The sequence below is a fragment of the Acomys russatus genome, chromosome 12, assembly GCF_903995435.1.
Source record: "Acomys russatus chromosome 12, mAcoRus1.1, whole genome shotgun sequence".
NCBI classification, from domain to species: Eukaryota; Metazoa; Chordata; class Mammalia; order Rodentia; family Muridae; genus Acomys; species Acomys russatus.
The window spans coordinates 58,717,518-58,737,254 of NC_067148.1; the positions used below are offsets into that span (position 1 = coordinate 58,717,518).

General features: G+C 47.0%; 1 protein-coding gene across 11 annotated transcripts in view; it reads left to right on the top strand.

The window, feature by feature from the left end:
• The window catches only part of Dlgap1 (DLG associated protein 1), a 509,503-nt gene that overhangs the window by 407,038 nt on the left and 82,728 nt on the right, over positions 1-19,737 (top strand). For 7 of the 11 annotated variants that reach the window (XM_051154471.1, XM_051154473.1, XM_051154479.1 and 4 more), the window contains one exon: positions 73-102. The exons of the other annotated variants lie outside the window; for them this stretch is intronic. In XM_051154471.1, the coding sequence (XP_051010428.1) occupies positions 73-102 (30 nt within the window). The remainder of the gene's footprint in view (positions 1-72; positions 103-19,737) is intronic. 11 annotated transcript variants of the gene reach the window in all.

The following is a 19,737-nucleotide window of genomic DNA, read 5'->3' on the forward strand; positions in this document are numbered from 1 at the left end:
GTGAAAACTGGAAAAAAAAAGAAGTGACCGGGGGGTCCATTATATAACTTCCATCTTTTGTTTTTATTTAAGGTGTGATAAAACTGAGTTCGGCCGTTGAAGGTACGTTTTGTTTTACAATCGCAAAATCGATACTGTTCTGCTTCAAGGCTGCACAGCGTGGCCCATAGCTAGCAAGCTTCTGTGGCCGTGGTGTTTGACGCCATGTTCCAGGTGCCAGCTGTCGCCAACTTGTCTGTGTTTTGCCTTGTTCTGGTCCTGTCGTCACACCACAAGTCCCTTGGCCTCCACAGTGGCCTGCGTGGCCCCCGGAGGACGGTTTCACGGGAGTACGTGTGTGTGTGTGTGTGTGTGTGTGTGTGTGTGTGTGTGTGTGTCTGTATTTCCTCGTGTGGTTGCTTGCGGTTCAGGGCTCCTGATGAGCCCCTGGCTCCGGAGCCTGGGCAGATGGAGGCGAAGGCCTATGGGGAGCCTAACCCTTTCCGCACAGCCTTGGTCCTTCGTGCCCATACAGTGAACCTGTTTCCCTGGGAAGTGTGTGGGCACGAAGAATCAGGCAGGCACTCACGCTAGTCACTGCACTTGTCAATCTAATAACATATTCTGTGTACCACAAACATGCTGTTGGGGACGGCCCAGCATGGTGGTGCATGCTGTGATCCTAGCACGTGGGAAGTGGAGACAATTATCCGTAGATAATTTGAAAGCAGCCTAGGCTACATGAAACTGTCTTTTAAAAAAGCAAAACCATGAACAGAAGATGCTGTGGGGCCAGCTTTGTGTTGTCTGCTCAGTGAGTACCTGTTCCCCTCGGGTACCTAAAGGCCCTCAGCCCCTTCTCTGGCACCAAGACAAAAAAAAAACAAAGAAAATACAGAATCAATGACACAGCAGCAGATTTCACAAGGAATGCCTAGGACCGCTACAGACAGCTCAGCATTTCCTGTAACCGCAGCGCTCAGAGGGCTGAGGTAGGAGAATCATGAGTTTGAGGCCAGCTTGAGCCGTGTAGCAGGCCCCTGGTCAGCCTGAGCTGTGGTAGCAAGGCCTGTGAGACCCTGGAAAACAGCAGCAACAAAGCATCTCTCCTTATCTGGAGTGATGGTGATTAAATGGTATTTAGAACAAAACAAAACGATTTTCTCCTCCACTTAGGGGCTTTATAGTTGTAACATACAGGATGTGACACTTGATTTTTGTGAGTCTCATGTTTGTCTCGGGGGGTGCTTCCTGTTCATTGGGAGTGTGCTATCATCGTGCCCTGGAGCTGCCATCATCCTTTCAGGGGCAGCTGCTTAAAGGGAACAGAGGGTCAGGTGAGCTTTGCCGCTTGCAGGGAGATGTGCTGACGAGTAGGGGGATGCACGGAGCTGAGAAGAGGCTCGAGGGGAGAGGGTGGGCTTGGGCCAAGGAATGCAGATGGCCACAGTCTGCAAGTTAGGAGCCGAGGAAGGAGCTTAGGGACTCATTCGTGAGACCAGAACCTTCCAGGTAGAAGTGCATGCTTAGTGTATGCAGGGTCCTACACACACACACCACCACCACCACCATAAAAATAAAAGAACAGGTAATATGTTCCACTATACAGAGATGAGCAAAGTTAATCATGTCAAAGCACAGCAGAGAGCACACGTTTCAGGCCTTGACAGCACAGAAAGCCTCTCCAGTTTGTTCTGTGCCTATCAAAGCACAAGAATCAGAGCAGGGAGATGGCTCGGGGATAAGAGTTCTTATTCTGTAACCATGAAGACCTAACCTGAACCCCCAGGACTCACATAAAAAGCGGGGCGCAGCTGCACATGCCTGTAACCCCAGCACTGGGCAGGGCAGCAGATAGAGCACTCAGTGGCCACCCACCCTAGCCAAAACTGTGAGCTCCTTTTTCAGTGAGACACCCTGACTCAAGACTGTAAGGCAGGGGCAAGAGAGGAGGTCTCCTACACACACACACACACACACACACACACAGTCACACACACACACACACATATACACATACTCATATGCACACATATACATACATATACACACATACACACATGCACACACACAGTCACACATATACACACATGCACACACATGCACACACACATATACGCATATGCATGCACATACATATTCATACACACACATAGAAACCATACACACACACAGATACACACACCTGAACACTCATCACACACATATACCACAACCAGACACACGTTAAAAATTAAAAAAAATAAATCTAATAATAATAATAATACACAAGACTGTGGCCATTTGGGCCTGGATAATGACAGATAAAAGTGGGTCACTTTAAGCCATCGTGGCATTTTTTGTAAGAATTGGAAGCTTTGTCTTTACACTGCCTTCGGCACACTCTTCCACCCACAAGAGGTTGACCCTGGGCAGCACGTGGCCCTGGGCAGCACGTGGCCCTGGGCAGCACGTGGCCCTGGGCAGCACGCCCTTTCTCAGCTCCCCACACAGTTATATTCTCCATGGGGAAGTGAGGGCAGCGAGCAGACCGGCTGCAGCTGCTGATCTGCCCCTCCCCCCACTGACCGCCCCACAGAGCCCACGGGGTCACGGGGTCACGGGAGGTCCTCGCCCTGGAGGTCAGGCTTCCACGGCTGCTGGGCATCTTGTTGGCTGAGAGCTGTGAAAGCTTGCAGGCTCAGAAGCATGCTGTGCTGTGTCTGTGCTCAAATGTGTGTGTTCAGGGGCAGTTGGGGGTGCGTTGCTGGGGGGGCGGGCAGGGGGAGCCAGTCCGAAGCATGCATGCGGTCTCAGTGCATCTAGAATGTAAGGCTCTCAGGAGCATGCGCAGTGGAATGGGTGTGTCAGGTTACAACCTCTCTCGGAGATGAAACATTGAAGGTTCAATTGCTGAGTTAATGACCGAAATTGCTATTTTTCTTTTGTGGAACTATTCAAGGCGGCTTCTTAGAGCTTCTCTGTGTCCAGGAATTTGCATGCCCACGGAGAGGCCTGTTGTCAAAAATGAAACTTCTTTTCTTTAAAAAATGACTCTTCTGGATTGTCCTAGAACTCTGAAACTAGTGTTCGCACTTTAGGTAGGTTCTCACCTTTTTTTTTTTTTTTTTTTTTTTTTTTTTTGGCTTTTTATGGAAAAACATTTCGGAGGATCTGGGGTGTCACTTATTGGTAGATGGCCTGCATGTAGAGTGCATGGGGCCCTAGGTTCAAGTCTCATCACCAAAATATAAAAGGGACAACTTTGAAAGTTATTGAAGAAAAATCTATAGAGGTTCCACTTGCTTTTTCCTACCAAGAATTTCGGTGCCTTAGTGCTCTTATAAAACACTGTATCTCCTTCAGCATTCTGTGGCTTCACAAAGCATAAAGGGGAGAGAGGTCTTCCTTGTGTTAGGGGCAAACTTTAAAGTGAAATGTTCTTTGAAAGATCTAAATGTACAGCTAAACAGAAACACACAGTAACACTTTATTTTGCAATGAAGAAAATCGTTTGGACGAGGGCGGGGGTGGGGGGGGACATGAATCTTTCTTAACTACAATAGTTTATCAATATCCTTGATTAATTCTTGACTTTAATTTTAAGGTGATAGTTCCAAACTCAGGGCTGAGGCTTTTGGAGGGAATTGTGGAACGTTCGCGTAACACGTACAAGGCCCTGGGTTCCATGTCAAAGCAGAGAGAGAGAAAGGGAGTCTCACACACACACACACACACACACAGAGAGAGAGAGAGAGAGAGAGAGAGAGAGAGAGAGAGAGAGAGAGTCACACACACAGAGGGGGCAGGGGACTCTGCATATACAGGCTCTTCCTGCCAAGCCTGATGCCGAGTTCAAACTCTGGGACCCACCTGGTGGAAGCTGTCATCAGCCCCTCTGACTCCACGCGTGGGTGGTGTGTTTTTCATTTTTAATTAAAAAAAAGAAAGAAAGAAAGAAAGAAAATGGCTAGTTCCAAACGCAAGAAAACTGGGGTAAGAAAGTTGGAGCCGTGACGTGGGAAGAAAAGCCTTCCGTGGCAGGCACCCCAGTTAGAATCTCCCAAATACCCCTCTTGAAGTGGATTCTTTCTCCTGAAATTTGGACAGAAAGACACACTCCCACAAGTAGAAGGAGACCATGAGCCTCAACAAGGAGCAATTTGGGACTAGTCAGGGCTGGACAGCCTCAGACCAGCCTTGGCAGCCTACAGGAAGCTGTATCTTCCCGGAAGGGGGATCCAGCCCCAGCCAGAGGTCTCTGCCCAGCCACTGCGGTGCTGGCATGGTGTCTTCATATGCTCTGATGGAGTTAGGGTATTCTGGGAGATGCCAGCCTGCAGGACAAGACAAGGCAGCCACCTTGTCAGGTTGGTGCAGACTGCTACTGCTGCTAACAGCTGTGTTCTGTGATAAAAATCCCCTCAAGAGTGATTTGTTGATGCCTTTACAGGTAAGAATTACAAACACCAAATGACAGGAAATTCTTCTGAAAGCCCAGATAAAAAGGTTTGCTTAGGAAAGGCCCCGCAACTTTAAAACTATGACTAAGTGAAGTACAGTCCAAGCCCTCCCTCCTCTTTGATGGTAACTCCCACAAGGGTGGTAGAGTTGGAGTGCTCTGTTCACGCAGTCAGAGTGAGGCAGTGAGAGCCTACACCTGAGCCTTCAGGAGTGAACAGCTTTAGGCCCATAAGCAGAGATTCCCCTGGGCTCCAGAACATTCTCAAACATTCTCACTTCCTTTCCCTTCTCACTTCATGCTACACAGATATTTAAAATTAAACACCTAACTGTTGCTGGGTGTGGTGGCGCGTGCTTGTAATCCCAGTACTCAGAAGGCAGAGGCAGGTGAAGTCAAGTCAAGCCTGCTCCAGTGACACCCCATCACAAACAACAAATAATAATAATAATAATAATAATAATAATAATAATAATAATAATAAAATAATAATAATAATAATTTTTTTAAACAATAAAGATCTTTTTGTTCCCAATGAGGGCTGATGAGTACAATCTTTACCAGAGCAGTGGACTTTGGACCATCATATCCAAGGTGATGCTCTCTGCACATTCATAACTCGGCCATCAAATGGAAAGGTATCTCGGGAGAGTAAAAACAAGGCCAGGGAAATGATTCGGTGTGTAGCAGGCACTTGCCTCCATACCTGATGATGACCTGAGTTCAAGCCCCAGGGCTTACACTGTAGGAGAGGATGGACAACTCCCCAAAGTTACCTCTGACCGCCACATCTATATAGCTATACATGCAGGCAGACACAGAAAGGGAGGTGGGGAGGAGGGAGAGAGGAAGGGAGGGAGGGAGAGAGAGAGAGTAGGTAAAGTGAGCAGAGTTTAAAAGCTAAGATAATTAAAACCCGGGGCTGTGGCTCAGTTATTTGGGCACGGTTCTTGGTTCCACCTTCTGTGTGCATAGCCAGGGCACGGCAGCACACTCTGGAAGCACCAGCACTCAGCGGGGGGGAAGCAGGGGCATCACTCTCAGTGACATAAGGAATTTGTGGCCAGCCTGGACCTGTCTCAAAAGAAACAAACCTCAAAGCTTGGCCCGGCCTTCACTTCCATTTCCTAGTGCTCCCAGCCTGTGTTGTAATTGATGAAAAAGAAAAGCCGCCTTCCCATGTGCCTGTCAAGAACTGAGCTCTCACCCTCTTTATTTTCTATATGATGGTATGCACTGGATCCAGAAATTTCCCAAATAAACAACATTTTTAAAGCCCTCAACTAGTTGCCGGGTGCAGTGGCGCAGACCTGTAATCCCAGCACTCAGGGAGGCAGAGGCAGGTGGATCGCTGTGAGTTCGAGGCCAGCCTGGTCTACAAAGCAAGTCCAGGAAAGCCAGGGCTCTGTCACAAAAAGCTAAAACCAAAGCAAAACAAAAAAGCCCTCAATCAGTACATAGGCATACAATCTTAGCTACTCAGGAGGCTGAGGCAAGAATATTGCAAGTTCAAAGCCATCCTGGGATCTATTGAAAAACAATAAAACCATGGGGGCTGGATAGATGGCTCAGAGGTTGAGAGCACTGGCTGTTCTTCCAAAGGTCCTGTGTTCGATTCCCAGTAACCACATGGTGGCACGCAGTCATCTATAATGAGATCTCGTGGCGCCCTCTCCTGGTGTACAGGGGAACAGGCAGGCAGAACACTGTATATGTAATAAATAAATCTTTTTTAAAAAGAAAAAGAAATAAAAGGAATGGAAAGTGTAACCCCATGGTTGAGTCCTTGCCTAGCACTCCAGAGTCCTTGGCCTCAATTGAGATCCATCAGTACATTATGATCAAATAGTGAGATTTACCCTCCAAAGATGAGTTTTGCTGTTGCCCCTGCGTCCGCTTTTTAGGAGAAGGCAGTGTGATGTGGCAGACATGAGGTCGAGGTCATGACACCCAACACAATGTAAATGGCTGTTTTACCACACACGTATGTATAAACTGGGCATGGTGGGGCACACGTCATCCCAACACTCAAGAGACTGGTAATGTATGGCAGGAGTTCTAGGTCATCCTCAGCTACAAAGGCTGAAGCTAGCCTGGGCTACAAGAGCTTCTGGCCCTATAAGAAAAGGCTGGGGCACGGATGGGATACAGGGTGTTGGCAAGATAGCTCTCTAGGTAAAGGCACTTGCCACAAAACCTGAATTCCATCCCCAAGGCCCACATGGTAGAAGACTCTGATTCCTAAATGATGTCCTCTGACCTATACACACACCACACACACAAACACACACACACACGCATACACACACACACACACGTGTGCATTACAAAATTGTAAACGTTTAAAAAAGAATTTTACTAAGCCAGAGCTCTCTTTTTCTTTTCTTTCCTCTTTCTTTCTTTCTTTTCTTTCTTTCTTTCTTTCTTTTTTTTTTTTTTAGATCCAGTCTCACTATGTATCCCTGGCCATTCTCAAATTCACAGAGATCTACTTGCCTCTACCTCCCAAGTGCTGGGATTAAAGGCGTGCACCACTGGGTTTAGCCCACCAGGGGCCTCTGTTCTTTTTTCTTCCAGTCTTCTTCTCCGCTGATCTCACGCTCCTCTTCCCAAAGATCCAGTAAGCAGATGACCAGCTAGGTAGTAGCAGACCCCTGTCCGCCTCATTCTGAGCAGAGCCATGGACAGAGGTAGCCCAGACACCCCCTTCTCTGCTGCTCTGAGAACGCAAAAGAAAACCAACAGCTCCTTACATGGGACAGAGAGCTCCTGATGTCCTCACCTGGAGACATGACATCTCTGTACAGAGGGGAACAGTCACAGCAGAAATGGGGTACCATCTAAATTTGAGGTGTTCAAATCAGATGTGATTGCCCCCTCTGTCTCTGCCTGCTCTTCTGTGTCTGAGGCAGGAGGTTTTCAGGCTGGACAACAGAGTTCTAGTTAGAGACTGGTTTCCTTAGTGTGAATGATGTTTATTACAGAGCAGTGTGTGCTTCCAAAGTGTTCCCGAGCTTGCTGCTACTTGTCACCTTGCTTTCTTCAAAAACGTGGCTGCCTGCGGCTGGGCATGGTAGTACACACCTTTAATCCCAACACTTGGGAGGCAGAGACAGGTGGATCTCTCTGAGTTCAAGGCCAGCCTAGTCCAGGACAGCCTGGGCTGTTACACAGAGAAACCCTGTCTCAAAAAAAAAAACCAAATAAATAAATAAATAGTGGCTATCTGAGTGTGGTGGGTCACACCTGAAATCCCAGCACTTCTGAGGCTAACCCAGGAAGATTACCCTGAGTTCAAAGTCAGGCTGGGATACAAAGTCAGGGGGTAGGAGGAGAAAGAGGGGAAAAGCCCAGAGCCCCCATCTCTCTGAATAGGGAGCTTTATACTTCACCTTTTCGGTTATTTGTCTTACTGCTGTGACAAATACCTGACAAAAAGCTAGACACATTGCTACATTCCTTTAATCCCAGCACTTGGGAGGCAAAGGCAGGAGGATCTCTGAGTTTGTGGCCAGCCTGGTCTAGTTCCAGGGCAGCCAGGGCTACACAGTGAAACTCTATCTTGAACAAGAACAAGAAAGAAAGAAAGAAAGAAAGAAAGAAAGAAAGAAAGAAAGAAAGAAAGAAAGAAAGAAAGAAAGGAAAGAGATGAAGGAAGGACAGGAAGGAAGGAAGGCAGGCAGGCTGGCTGGTAAAAGCTTAAAGAAGCATTTGTTTTAGATGATAGTTGAAGGGTGCAGATCCTCAGTACAGCAGTATGAGCCTGAGACAGCCAGTCACATTCCGTCAGCAGTCCCGACATGGCCAGGAGGAATGCCCAGCTCCGTCCTCCATCTTGTTCAGTCTGGGACCCCAGCCATGGGTTACTGACCCTTCCCATATCCGTTAACCCGCTATAGATCACGGCTCTCAAGCATCCCAAATCCTCCTCAGTGACCCCAGATCTGGTCAGGGGACCATCATAGCCACCGCCTCACCATCTTCGCTCCCCGGGCCAGTCGCAGCTCTGATACAACCCATGATCAGTGATACTGAAAAGCAGATAAATGCTTCAAGGTCTGAAACCGTAAGGGAACGAAGCAGAGGGTACTAACAGAGGCGTTCCCAGCCTGACAAGCTGAGCTCCATCCCCAAGACCTTCCTGTCCCCTTTGGAAAATGCCATAATCGGGACACTGGCTCAAGTCACAGAGTGCCGTGGTCTGAGGATGACCCTAGAAAATTCGTCTTAAGCCATCCGTAGCGCCCTGCATTTCAGTGGAGATGCTCCTTTCAGAGGGTCCGCGCAACTGAGGGGTCTACAGATCCAAATGCTGCCGTCGCAGTGTACACAGCGGGGTGGTTGAATCTACATCCATGCTGCCTTAGGTGGAGAGGCAGCTGCAGGGATTTCATTTGGCTTCACAGAGTGAAAACGCCAAAGCACTTTTGCAGTCACGAATGGTTGAGAAGCAAACTCAGCTGCCCGATGGGAGATGAGAGGCTCCAGAGATGTGGGCTGTCAGGGGTTCCCTACCACGTTACACAGAGCTGAGGCAGAAAGACCCTGGATTCACCTCCCCAGAGAACAATATATATATATATATAAAAGGCATGCGCCACCATGCCCAGCAAGTATCTTTTAACTATAAAAGATACAGAAGCAAGTTTCATCCCCTCTGAAGCCTTCTGTCACTTGTATAGATGGCCTCAAAGATAAGTTAATACTGGGTTTAGAGACACTGTCCTGGAAGAAAGTTCAGAAGAGTGCAAGGGCCTGAGCTATAGTCTGAAGGGGGATACTCTGTGTTAATGGTCTTTGATGGCCTTTGTTTAGTTTTGTCACTGTAACAAATACCTAGGAGAAACAAAAGAGGAAAGTTGCTGGGCCTAGTGGCCCACCCCTTTAATCCCAGCACTCAGGAGGCAGAGGCAGGCGGATTGCTGTGAGTTCGAGGCCAGCCTAGTCTACAAAGCGAGTCTAGGACAGCCAGGGCTGTTATGCAGAGAAACCTTGCCTCAACAAAACAAAACAAAAAAGAGGAAAGTTATTTGGGGCACATAGTTGCAGAGGATTTAGTCCATGGCTGGCTGGCTCAGTTGCATTTAGGTATGTAGCAGGCAGGGCAGGACATCACGGTGCAGGGCACAGTGGAGAAAATCTACCCTCTTCTTGGAAGCACAGAGTGTAGCAGGAAGGGTAAGACATGCCTCTAACAGATAAACCCTGAGTCACTTCCTCCAACCACACCCCAACTCTTTCGACCGCTTCCCAGCAATGCTGTTGCACCCCTAAATCCATGATGAATTAATCAGGTCAGATCCCCATAATCTACTCACTTCCCAAGGATGGGGTCAACCATCTGCAGAGCAGGACCTCAGCATAGGAGCCCCTCAGGGGAACACTTCATGTCCAAACTATAACAGTTTCTGAGCCATACCCTCCTCATCTGGGAAATGGGATCAAAACTACTTACCACCCCAGCTGTTCAAGAGGCTTAAATAAAATGAGATAATGCTGGGTACATGGTTTAGCATGTAGGTGCTTGCTCCATCACCTACCCATCACCTACCCATCACCTACCCATCACCTACCCATCATCTACCCATCATCTACCCATCACCTACCCATCACCTACCCATCACCTACCCATCATCTACCATCATCTACCATCATCCACCATCATCTACCCATCACCTACCATCACCTACCCATCACCTACCCATCACCTACCATCATCTACCCATCATCTACCATCATCTACCACCATCGACCATCATCCACCGTCACCTACCCATCATCTACCCATCATCTACCATCACCTACCCATCACCTACCCATCACCTACCATCATCTACCATCATCTACCATCATCCACCCATCACCTACCCATCACCTACCCATCACCTACCATCATCTACCATCATCTACCATCATCTACCTATCTATTATTTTTCTACCTATCATCTATCTATGACTGAAGATCAGATCCAGGACACTGCACATGCAAGTCAAATGTTCTACCACTGAGTCATATCTCTAGCCCAGCAGAAAAAAATTTAAAAAGTTACACTTGTGTAGTGTGTGTGTGTGTGTGTGTGTCTGCACGCACACGCATGTGTGCACCTGAATTGTCCTCTTCTTCCACCACTTGGGTCCCTAAGATCAAATTCAGTTTTCAGAGTTGGCTGCAGTCGCCTTTACCTGCTGAGCCGTATCTCTGGCCTCCTAAAAAAACAAACAAAACAATTTTGAAAGAATAAAATCACAGGAGCTGGAGAGATGGCTCAGCAGTTAAGAGCACTGGCTGCTTGTGCAGAGGACCTGGGTTTTGGTTCTCAGCACCCACCATGTCAAGCTCAGAACCATCTGCAACTCTAGTTCCAGGGCATTTAATACCCTCTTTTGGCAACTGTGGACATGGTTGGTGCATAAACATACATGCAGGTAAAACACTCATATACATAAATTAAAAACAAATAAATGATAATAAAATAATATCACAGATATGACAAAATGTCTCTGAAGCAAAGTATGAGCATGCCTACTCAATAAACTAACCCTGTTTCTAAAGCAGAGACAAGAGGAAGATTTTTCTAAGGACACCCAGGCTGGCCATGAACTTGCCATGTAGCTGAGGTGACCTTGACTACTTTCATCCCCCTACCTCTGCCGCCCAAGTGCTGGGATACAAGTGTGGACCCACACACCTTGCTTTGGGGTGCTGGTGATTAGACCCAGGGCTTCAGACGTGAAGACAAGTATTGTAGCCATTGAGCTACACTTCTAGCCCCCAACTTGCCCGTTTTATATTACTGGAACATAGGGTTTAAAATTAGGAAGAAGTCCAGAAATTACTAACAGGTAATTCAAGATGAACAAAGGAATCGATGTGAAAGATCAAGACAGCAACTGGCGGAGGGTGGGGATAATTAGAAATAAATATATAATACCAAACCCAGAAAAAAACAAGTAGGAAGAAGTAGGCAGTGAGATGGCTCTGTGGGTAAAAGAATTTGACCCCAAAACCTGATGACCTGAGGTCAATAGCCCAAATCTACACTGTAGAAGGAGAGAACCACCTCCAGATTGCCCTTTGAGACACACACACATACACACATACACACACACACACACACACACACAGAGAGAGAGAGAGAGAGAGAGAGAGAGAGAGAGAGAGAGAGAGAGAGAGAGAATAAACATAAAATATTTTAATTAGCAAGAAGTGAAACACCTTGATTAGCCTTTTCCTCACTAACTGCCCCTGAAGTGCAGAATTTGAAGTGCACGAGACAGTAAAGGGCAGAGTAGCCCACCTGAGCATTGGATAACCAGCAGCATTCTAAGGTCCGTTTTATTCTTAGGAAAGCGTCGGCAGCATTGGTGAGACATATGGACCAGTTTAAAGTATGCAGAGCTGTAATGAGGAAATGCATGGGGACAGGAGGAAATCTGAGGCAGGAGGATGGAGCGCAAGGCCAGCCTAAACTACGTGTTCAAACTTTGTCTCAGAAATAGAAACAAAAGTAAAGATGGTGTAAGTCCTACGAAGACAGCTTCAAAGGACTGAGAGAGCCCAGGGGCAGCGTAGGTAATCCAGGAAGGGGCCAAAGACAGGGTAAAGAAAGGGATGGTAGCCAGGCGTGGCGGGGCATGCCTTTAGCCCCAGCACTCAGAAGGCAACAGCAGGCAGATGGAGAGCTCTCAGCTCCAGGTCAGCTAGGCCTCACAGTGAGGCCCTGTCTCATAAAAAGTGAAAGGAAAAAGTAAAGAGAGGCTGGTAGGATGAGGATATGACTCAGCATTTGGGTGCCTGCCCAGCATGGGTGAGGCCCTAGGGTTTGATTCAGTAAAAACACACACACACACACACACACACACACACACACACACACACACGCTGGACCTGCACAGAGAAGATTCTGCAAATGTCAAATCAAGAAACCCAGTAGTCCCCACTTATCTGCGGGTTTATTTTCTATACTTTCATGCACTTGGTCAACCATAGTATAGAACCATTATATGAAAAATTCCGAAAGTGAACAACTCATGAGCTGTAGGCTGAACACTGCTTTGAGCACCATGACATCTTACCCTACGCCTACCTGGACAGGAAAGGTCCTGTGTCCAGCATGTCTGCTCCAGTCAGTAGGGCCGTTAGCCACTTAGTAGCCACTTAGTAGGTCTCCTGGTTGTCCGATTGATTGCCGAGGCACCACAATGCTGCTGCTGTTCAAGTAATTTTTATTTTCCTTAGTAAGGACTCCAGAGCACAAGAGTAGTAATGGAACAGAGACAGCAGGACTCAAAGCACGGACAGACAGCCAGGCAGTGGTGGCGCACGCCTTTAATCCCAGCACTCAGGAGGCAGAGGCAGGCGGATCACTGTGAGTTCGGGGCCAGCCTGGTCTACAAAAGCGAGTCTGGGACAGCCAAGGCTACACAGAAAAACCTTGTCTCGAAAAACCAAAAAAATAAAAAGGAAAGACAGATTAATCCTACTTCAGTGTAGCGATGCTACAAGACACATGGGAAAAAAACAGCACACAGGGCTCAGGGTTAAGTGGGGGCTTCAGGCACCTGCTGTGCAACTCAGAATGTGTCCCTGGTGGGTAAGGAGGTGCGCTGGATCAACAGAAAAATAAGTGGCAAACAGACAGACGATTGATTGATTGATAGGTGGTAGATAGATAAATGATAATGATAGATTAATAGATAGATAGATGATAGATAGATAGATAGATAGATAGATAGATAGATAGATAGATAGATAGATCTCTGTTTCATAATGGTTTAAGGTACAAATGAACAAGAGGAAAAAGACCCAAACCTGGTATAAAGATTCCAATAAGGGGGTGGAGAGGGGAAATGGGCTGGAGAGATGGCTCAGAGGTTAAAAGCACTGGCTGCTCTTCCAGAGGTCCTGAGTTCAATTCCCAGCAGCCACTCAGTGGCTCACAACCGTCTATAATGAGATCTGGTGCTCTCTTCTGGCACATAGGCATACAAACAGGCAGAATAGTATATACATAACAAATAAATAAATCTTTTTTTAAAAATCTCAACCCTATTGAGAATCTGTTAAAAGTAAGTTTCCCGTTTATTTATGAGGGGGTGGGGCACACACCCGGAGGGCAGGAGGCAGCTCAGTCAGGAGACAGTTGGTTCTTTCCTCCCACCCTGGGCTCCTGGGTTCAACCTCAGGCCGTCAGGCTTGCCAGCAAGTGCCTTTACCTGCTGAGTCATCTGGACCACCCCACTGAAGACTTATAAACCAGCTAACAAAATGATGGTCCATGCAATCAATAACTCCGAGCCAGGCACAGTGCAACGTGCACAGGCAAACTTAGCAAAGAACTAGTTGCCACGAGCCAGACCTAGTGGCCTTTTCCTGGCCCGAGAACCCAGAGAAGGTCCATCCCTGATGGACAACAAGGAGAAAGGTTGTCCTGAGCCAGTCATCTGTCCTCATCCTGAGAGGCTGCACTGCGTGTGGGAGGCACGTGGAGTGACAGTTGAGTGCAGGGGAGCAAGCCTACAACGGCTGCCAGGAAGGTAAATTCCCAGCCGCTGACAGGCGTGAGTGTCTGAGCTAGTTTGGACATGTAGCTCTCTGTGGTCAGGAGTAAACTGGACATTTCGGGCACCTCTTGCTAGGGAGAACTAGCAGCAAAGAAATAAAATAATATATGATGGAAGTTGGAGTTATTTTGTACACCCCCAAATACCTGCGCAGTCCATCAGTATTACAGAGTGTGGTGGTTTGATAGGAACGGCCAGACTCCTGTGTCCGTAGGAAAGGTTGCTTGGCCCATAGGGAGTGGCACTATCAGGAGGTGTGGCCTTGTTAGAGGAAGCATGCTACTGCAGGGGCCAGTTTGCCCAGGCTCCACTCCCGTTTGGCTCACAGTCGCTTGTGCTGCCTGCGGATCAAGACTCTCAGCTCCTTCTGCAGCACAATGTCTGCCTACAGACCTCCATACGGTAACGGTAACGGGCTAAACCTCTGAAGCCGTGACCCATCCCCAATGAAGTGTTGTCCTTCTTGAGGGCTGCTGTGGCCATGGTGTCTCTTCACGGCAGTGCAACCATAACTAGGCACAGAGGCACAGATTGCATGGATAGCAGGGTATCTTTCCGGTGGCCTCACCTCATGGGGCTGTTTGCCGCTGCGACTGGCGGTGAGACCGTGAGGATGGAGCTGATGAAGGCTCCTGCAGTAGCTGACTTTACAGGAGCATCAGACAGTTCAGACTGTGACCTGAGTGAAGGGGACAGTTACAAGGACAAGCACATCAGGGCGAAAGCAAGTTTTTCCGTAGAGGCATGTAAGCAAACACTAGCCAGCTGTTGTGAGTAAGCTGAAGTAAACTCACTCCTATCCGCCACACCTGGGAGAGGCATGAAAGCACGCTCCAAGAACAATTCTGCGCTCTAAACAAATGAAGGCCATAAGACTCTTGTCTTGGTTTCTTGGGGTTTTCTCCCAAGCACACAGAATTCTCACAAGACTTCATTCTTGGACTGTATTCTGACAGCCGACCAAGACAGCATAATTTGAGACAATACAGTTGTATAAAAAAAAAAAAAAAAAATCACAATGTTCTCAAAAAAACAAACAAAAAAAAATCACAAGGTATGACTTAGTAGAAATAAAATACAAAACAAGAGAATTCATGCAGAAATTCAGGCAATAGGCTCAATATAATTCACCTAGGCCCAGGTTTTACTCATTTAATGTTAGGGCGTGTCATAGAAGGGCCAAGTTTGTTAGTGGTAGAGTAACTCAAATGGAAGTGTATTTAGCATGTGCACAGCCCAGTGGCCTTCCCTCCGGAAAGAGATACAAGGGAGGGAGGAAGAGGAAGGAGAGGAAAGGAAGAGAAGGAGGAAGGAAGGAAGAGGGAGGGGGAGGGAGGGAGGTGCGGGGGGGGGGGGGGGGAGGAGGGAGGGAGGGATTCCCTGAACTCTGAAGAGAAACAAAGGACGTGGTTGAGAGGTAGAGAGCTTGTCCTTATGTGTGAGCCCCGGACTTGACGACCAACATGTCATAGACAAGCAAATAAAGTAGCTATTAGCCAACGATGAGCTGAGTCAAGATGGAAAACTGTCTTTCAGCCTTTAGTTAAACAAAGGAGATAGGGGACAGGAGAGGTGGCCCGTAACATTCTTACCTAAGACCTAGGTCTGGTACCCAGCACCCACCTCTGGTGGCTCACAACCTTCTGCAGCTTCAGCTGTAGAGACTCTGGCGTCCTCTTCTGGCCTCTGAGGGCGCCTGAACTCGTGTGTACAGATACTCACACATAGACATACAAATCACCAAGATCAATCTTTAAAAAATAAAAGAGAGCCCTGGAGGGTGTCAAAAACTGCAGATACATTTAGAGGTGGTGCTGTTTTGTTTTTAAACACAGGGTCTTGCTGTGTAGACCAGGCTGGCTGACTTGGGACCCACTCCCATCCTCCTGCCTCAGCCTCCTAAGTGCTGAGATTGCAGGTATGTGCCATAATGGATGGCTCTGCAGTTATGATTTAAAAGTGTCACAGAAGGTAGAAACAAAATTAACATGTTTCACAGATGGCAGAGTTGAATAAATGTGAATGCCAAGGAATGTAGCGATAAATTAGAAAAATTCATTAAAATTTTTAGAGTTAGGCATGCATGGCGGTACATACCTTAACAGAAGCAGGTAGATCTCTGTGAGTTCAAGGCTAGCCTAGTCCTATAGTGAGTTCCAGGCCAGCTAGGGCTTTATAGTGACACCCTGTATCTAATTAATTAATTAAACTTAAAAACAAAAGGCTGGGCATAGTGGCACATGCTTTTGATCCCAGCTCTGGGAAGGCAGAGGCAGGTGAATTTCTGAGTTCAAGGCCAGCCTGGTCTACAAAGAAAGAGTTCCTGGACAGCCAAGGCTCCACAGAGAAACCCTGTCTTGAAAGAAAATATAATAAATAAGTAAATTAGAAAAATGTGCTCATTGAACAATCAATAAACAAAGTATACATTATATTTACCAACAATCAGTAGTAAATGAGGTTATCGACTCATACAGGACCTAAAATTTAGTAAGTATGCATAAGACTCCCTACAGAATCTTATAAGCCAGGCGTGATGGCACACACCTGTGATCCCAGCACTTAGGAAGTGGACGCCAGAAGCTCAAGGACATCATCGGTTATGCAATGAGTTTGAAACACCAGGTCACATACGCCTGTAATCCCAGCACTTGGGGAGGCAAAGCAGGAGGATCTCTATGAGTTCAAGGCCAGCCTGGCCCACAAAGCAAGTCCAGGACAGCCAAGGCTACAGAGAGAAACATTGTCTCAAAACACCTCCCAAAAGAAAAGAAAAAGTAGGTTAAGTAGGGCAGGAGCGATAGCTCAGTGCTTAATCCCAGCCCTCCAGAGGCAGTGACAGGTGGAGCTCTATGAGTTCCAGGATGACCTGGTCTACAAAGCGCGTTCCAGGACAGCCAAAGCTATATACAGAAATCCTGTATCCAAAAATCAAAACAAAAAGACCACTGGTTGCTCTTCCAAAGGACCCAGGTTCAATTTCCAACACCTACATGGCAGCTCACAACCATCTGTTCCTCCAGCTCTAGGGGATCTGGCACACACAGACATGCATGCAGGCAAAACACCAATGAACATAGAAAGAAGAGGCGAGTAGGAAGGGAGATTAAGTAAATAAACGGAGATAATACATGGTATTTATATGTTGGAAGAATTAGTATGTTCCCTTTCTACCAACGTGAAAAAATATCTGTAATAATCAACTTAAAAAGAGGATAGGGATTGGAGAGATGGCTCAGTGGTTAATAGCACTGGCTGCTCTTCCAGAGGTCCTGAGTTCAATTCCCAGCACAGACGTGGCAGCTCACAGCCATGTGTAGCTCCAGTTCCAGAGGATGTGACCCCTTCTCCCGGCCTCTGCAGGTCACCAGGCCTGTACATGGTGCACAGACATACATTCAGCCAAACACTTTTACTATAAAGTGTTTTTTTTTTTTTTTTTTTTTAATTAAAAAGTGAAAAGATTTATTTTGGTTTAAAGTTCTGGAGACTTCGGTCCATGATCATTTGGCTCCAGTTGTTTGAGGGTGTGCTAAGATAAAAGAGAAGCGTGAGGGACATGATGGGCAAAGCTGTTCACACAGGGCAGCTAAGAAGTAAGGAGAGAGGGGGGCAGGAACGAGATGTACTCAAGTCTCATGATTCCTTCAAGGCATCTCAGGGACCTAACTTCCCCCACTAGACCCCACCTCCCTATTTCACCACAGTCTGGCAACAGAGCCTTTAACTATGAGATGGAGACACACACACACACACACACACACACACACACACACACACACACACACACACACACAAATCCATAGCTCTCACCTCAGAAAAGGAAAAAGGATGGTTTATTCTGGAGGCAAATTTGAGTGGTCATGGCTGGGAACACCAAACACCATGCTCTAACATACAGGAACAGCTTGCTGGGGTTTTTATTATGACAGAACAAAGAAAGCCATAAACCAACCACAGCTAAGATGCGCTGGTGGGTACCTCAAGTCAACAGCTTAGGCAGAGCAGGGAGGTCTCCGCTCCGCCAGAATCCGATGCTATCTGATGACACTTCTGGGTTGTGGAAGCCAGAGATCTGTTCTTACATTCCAGAGGATTTACCTAATGGAAACAGGATGTTAGGTCACACACAGAGGCTGGCAATGAAAGGTTACTTAAGGGCTAAGGAAGGATAAGTAGCTCAAGGTATTTATTTGGCTGTGAATTGTCAACATTCCAACCTCTGCACAGTGCCTGAAGTTCCAGTCAGTCACCCAGCCTTTGGGAATGTCACTGTAAGTGTGGCTTCCTTCCAGGAACTCAAGCTCAGAGAAGCTGACACTCCACATGCATATTGTAGCACCCAGATTCATAAAGGTGTCGGTTTTAACTTGTATATGAGGGCTGGAGAGATGGCCCAGTGGTTAAGAGCACTGGCTGCTCTTCCAGAGGACCCGGGTTCAATTCTCAACTACCACACAGCAGCTCACAACTGTCTGTAACTCCAGTTCCAAGAGATCTGAAACCATCACACAAAAAACACCAATGCACGTAAAATAAAATTTTAAAGTAAATCAATTTTAGGTCTGGAGAGATGGCTCAGAGGTTAAAAGTGCTGCCTGCTCTTCCAGACATCCTGAGTTCAATTCCCAGCAACCACATGGTGGCTCACAACCATCTATAATGTGATCTGATGCCCTCTTCTGTAGATAAAGCACTCATAGACAATAAATAAATAATTTTTTTAAAGTAAATCAATTTTAAAAGAAAATGAAAAAACTTACCCATGAATTCAACATGATTTCAATTAAAAGCCTAATTTTTTGTTTGTTTTGTTTTTTGTTTTTTTGAGACAGAGTCTCTCTGTGTAGCCTTGGCTGTCCTGGACTTGCTTTGTAGACCAGGCTGGCCTTGAACTCACAGCGATCCACCTGCTTCTGCCTCCCGAGTGCTGGGATTAAAGGCGTGCGCCACCACGCCCGGCCAAAAGCCTAATTGTTTTTGGTGTTTAGTTTTGCTGAAAATAGCCAAAGGTTTCTTTTGGTTTGGTTTTTGACACAGGGTCTGGAACTCACTGTGTGGCCCAGGGTGGCCTTGAATCGCAGAGATCTGCCTTCCTCTGCCTCTGCCTCCTCCTGAGTACTAGGATTCAGGGTGCACTACCATGCCCAGCTCACGGTATCTTAAAGGACAAGATCATGCATCAAGACTTAAATTACACTGTGATGAGGTGTGTGGGCACAAGGACGGGGCTGTGGCCAGAAGGAGCCCATGCAGGAGTGAAGCCTTAAGAAGCCGCTCTGCTCAGCCCAGGGAAAGGGCAGGGTCATTGCAGCACCCATGTCAGCAGGCCACAACTGCCTGTAAGTCCAACTTCAGAGAATCCAGCACCTTCTTCTGCATCCTGTGGCCACCTACACTCATGTGTACACATACCCACACCCAGGCACAGACAGACAGACACACACACACACACACACACACACACACACTTAATTAAAATTTATGTTTTTGAGTATATGATTTCATATATATTTTAGTACAATTGCCAACTTGTACAAACACCTCCATGACCTAAAACTGACCATCTCCTTGTAGCACTCTATCCTGGTGAGTCTCAACATGTAGGTTGTGACTCCTTTTACAATAATATGTTTATACTATACACACATACACATTTGTGTGTGTATAATATAAACATACATATGGGTGTATAGAGAGAGAGCGACAGACAGGGGGCAGGGGCATGGAACAGACAGACCATATATCCAAGG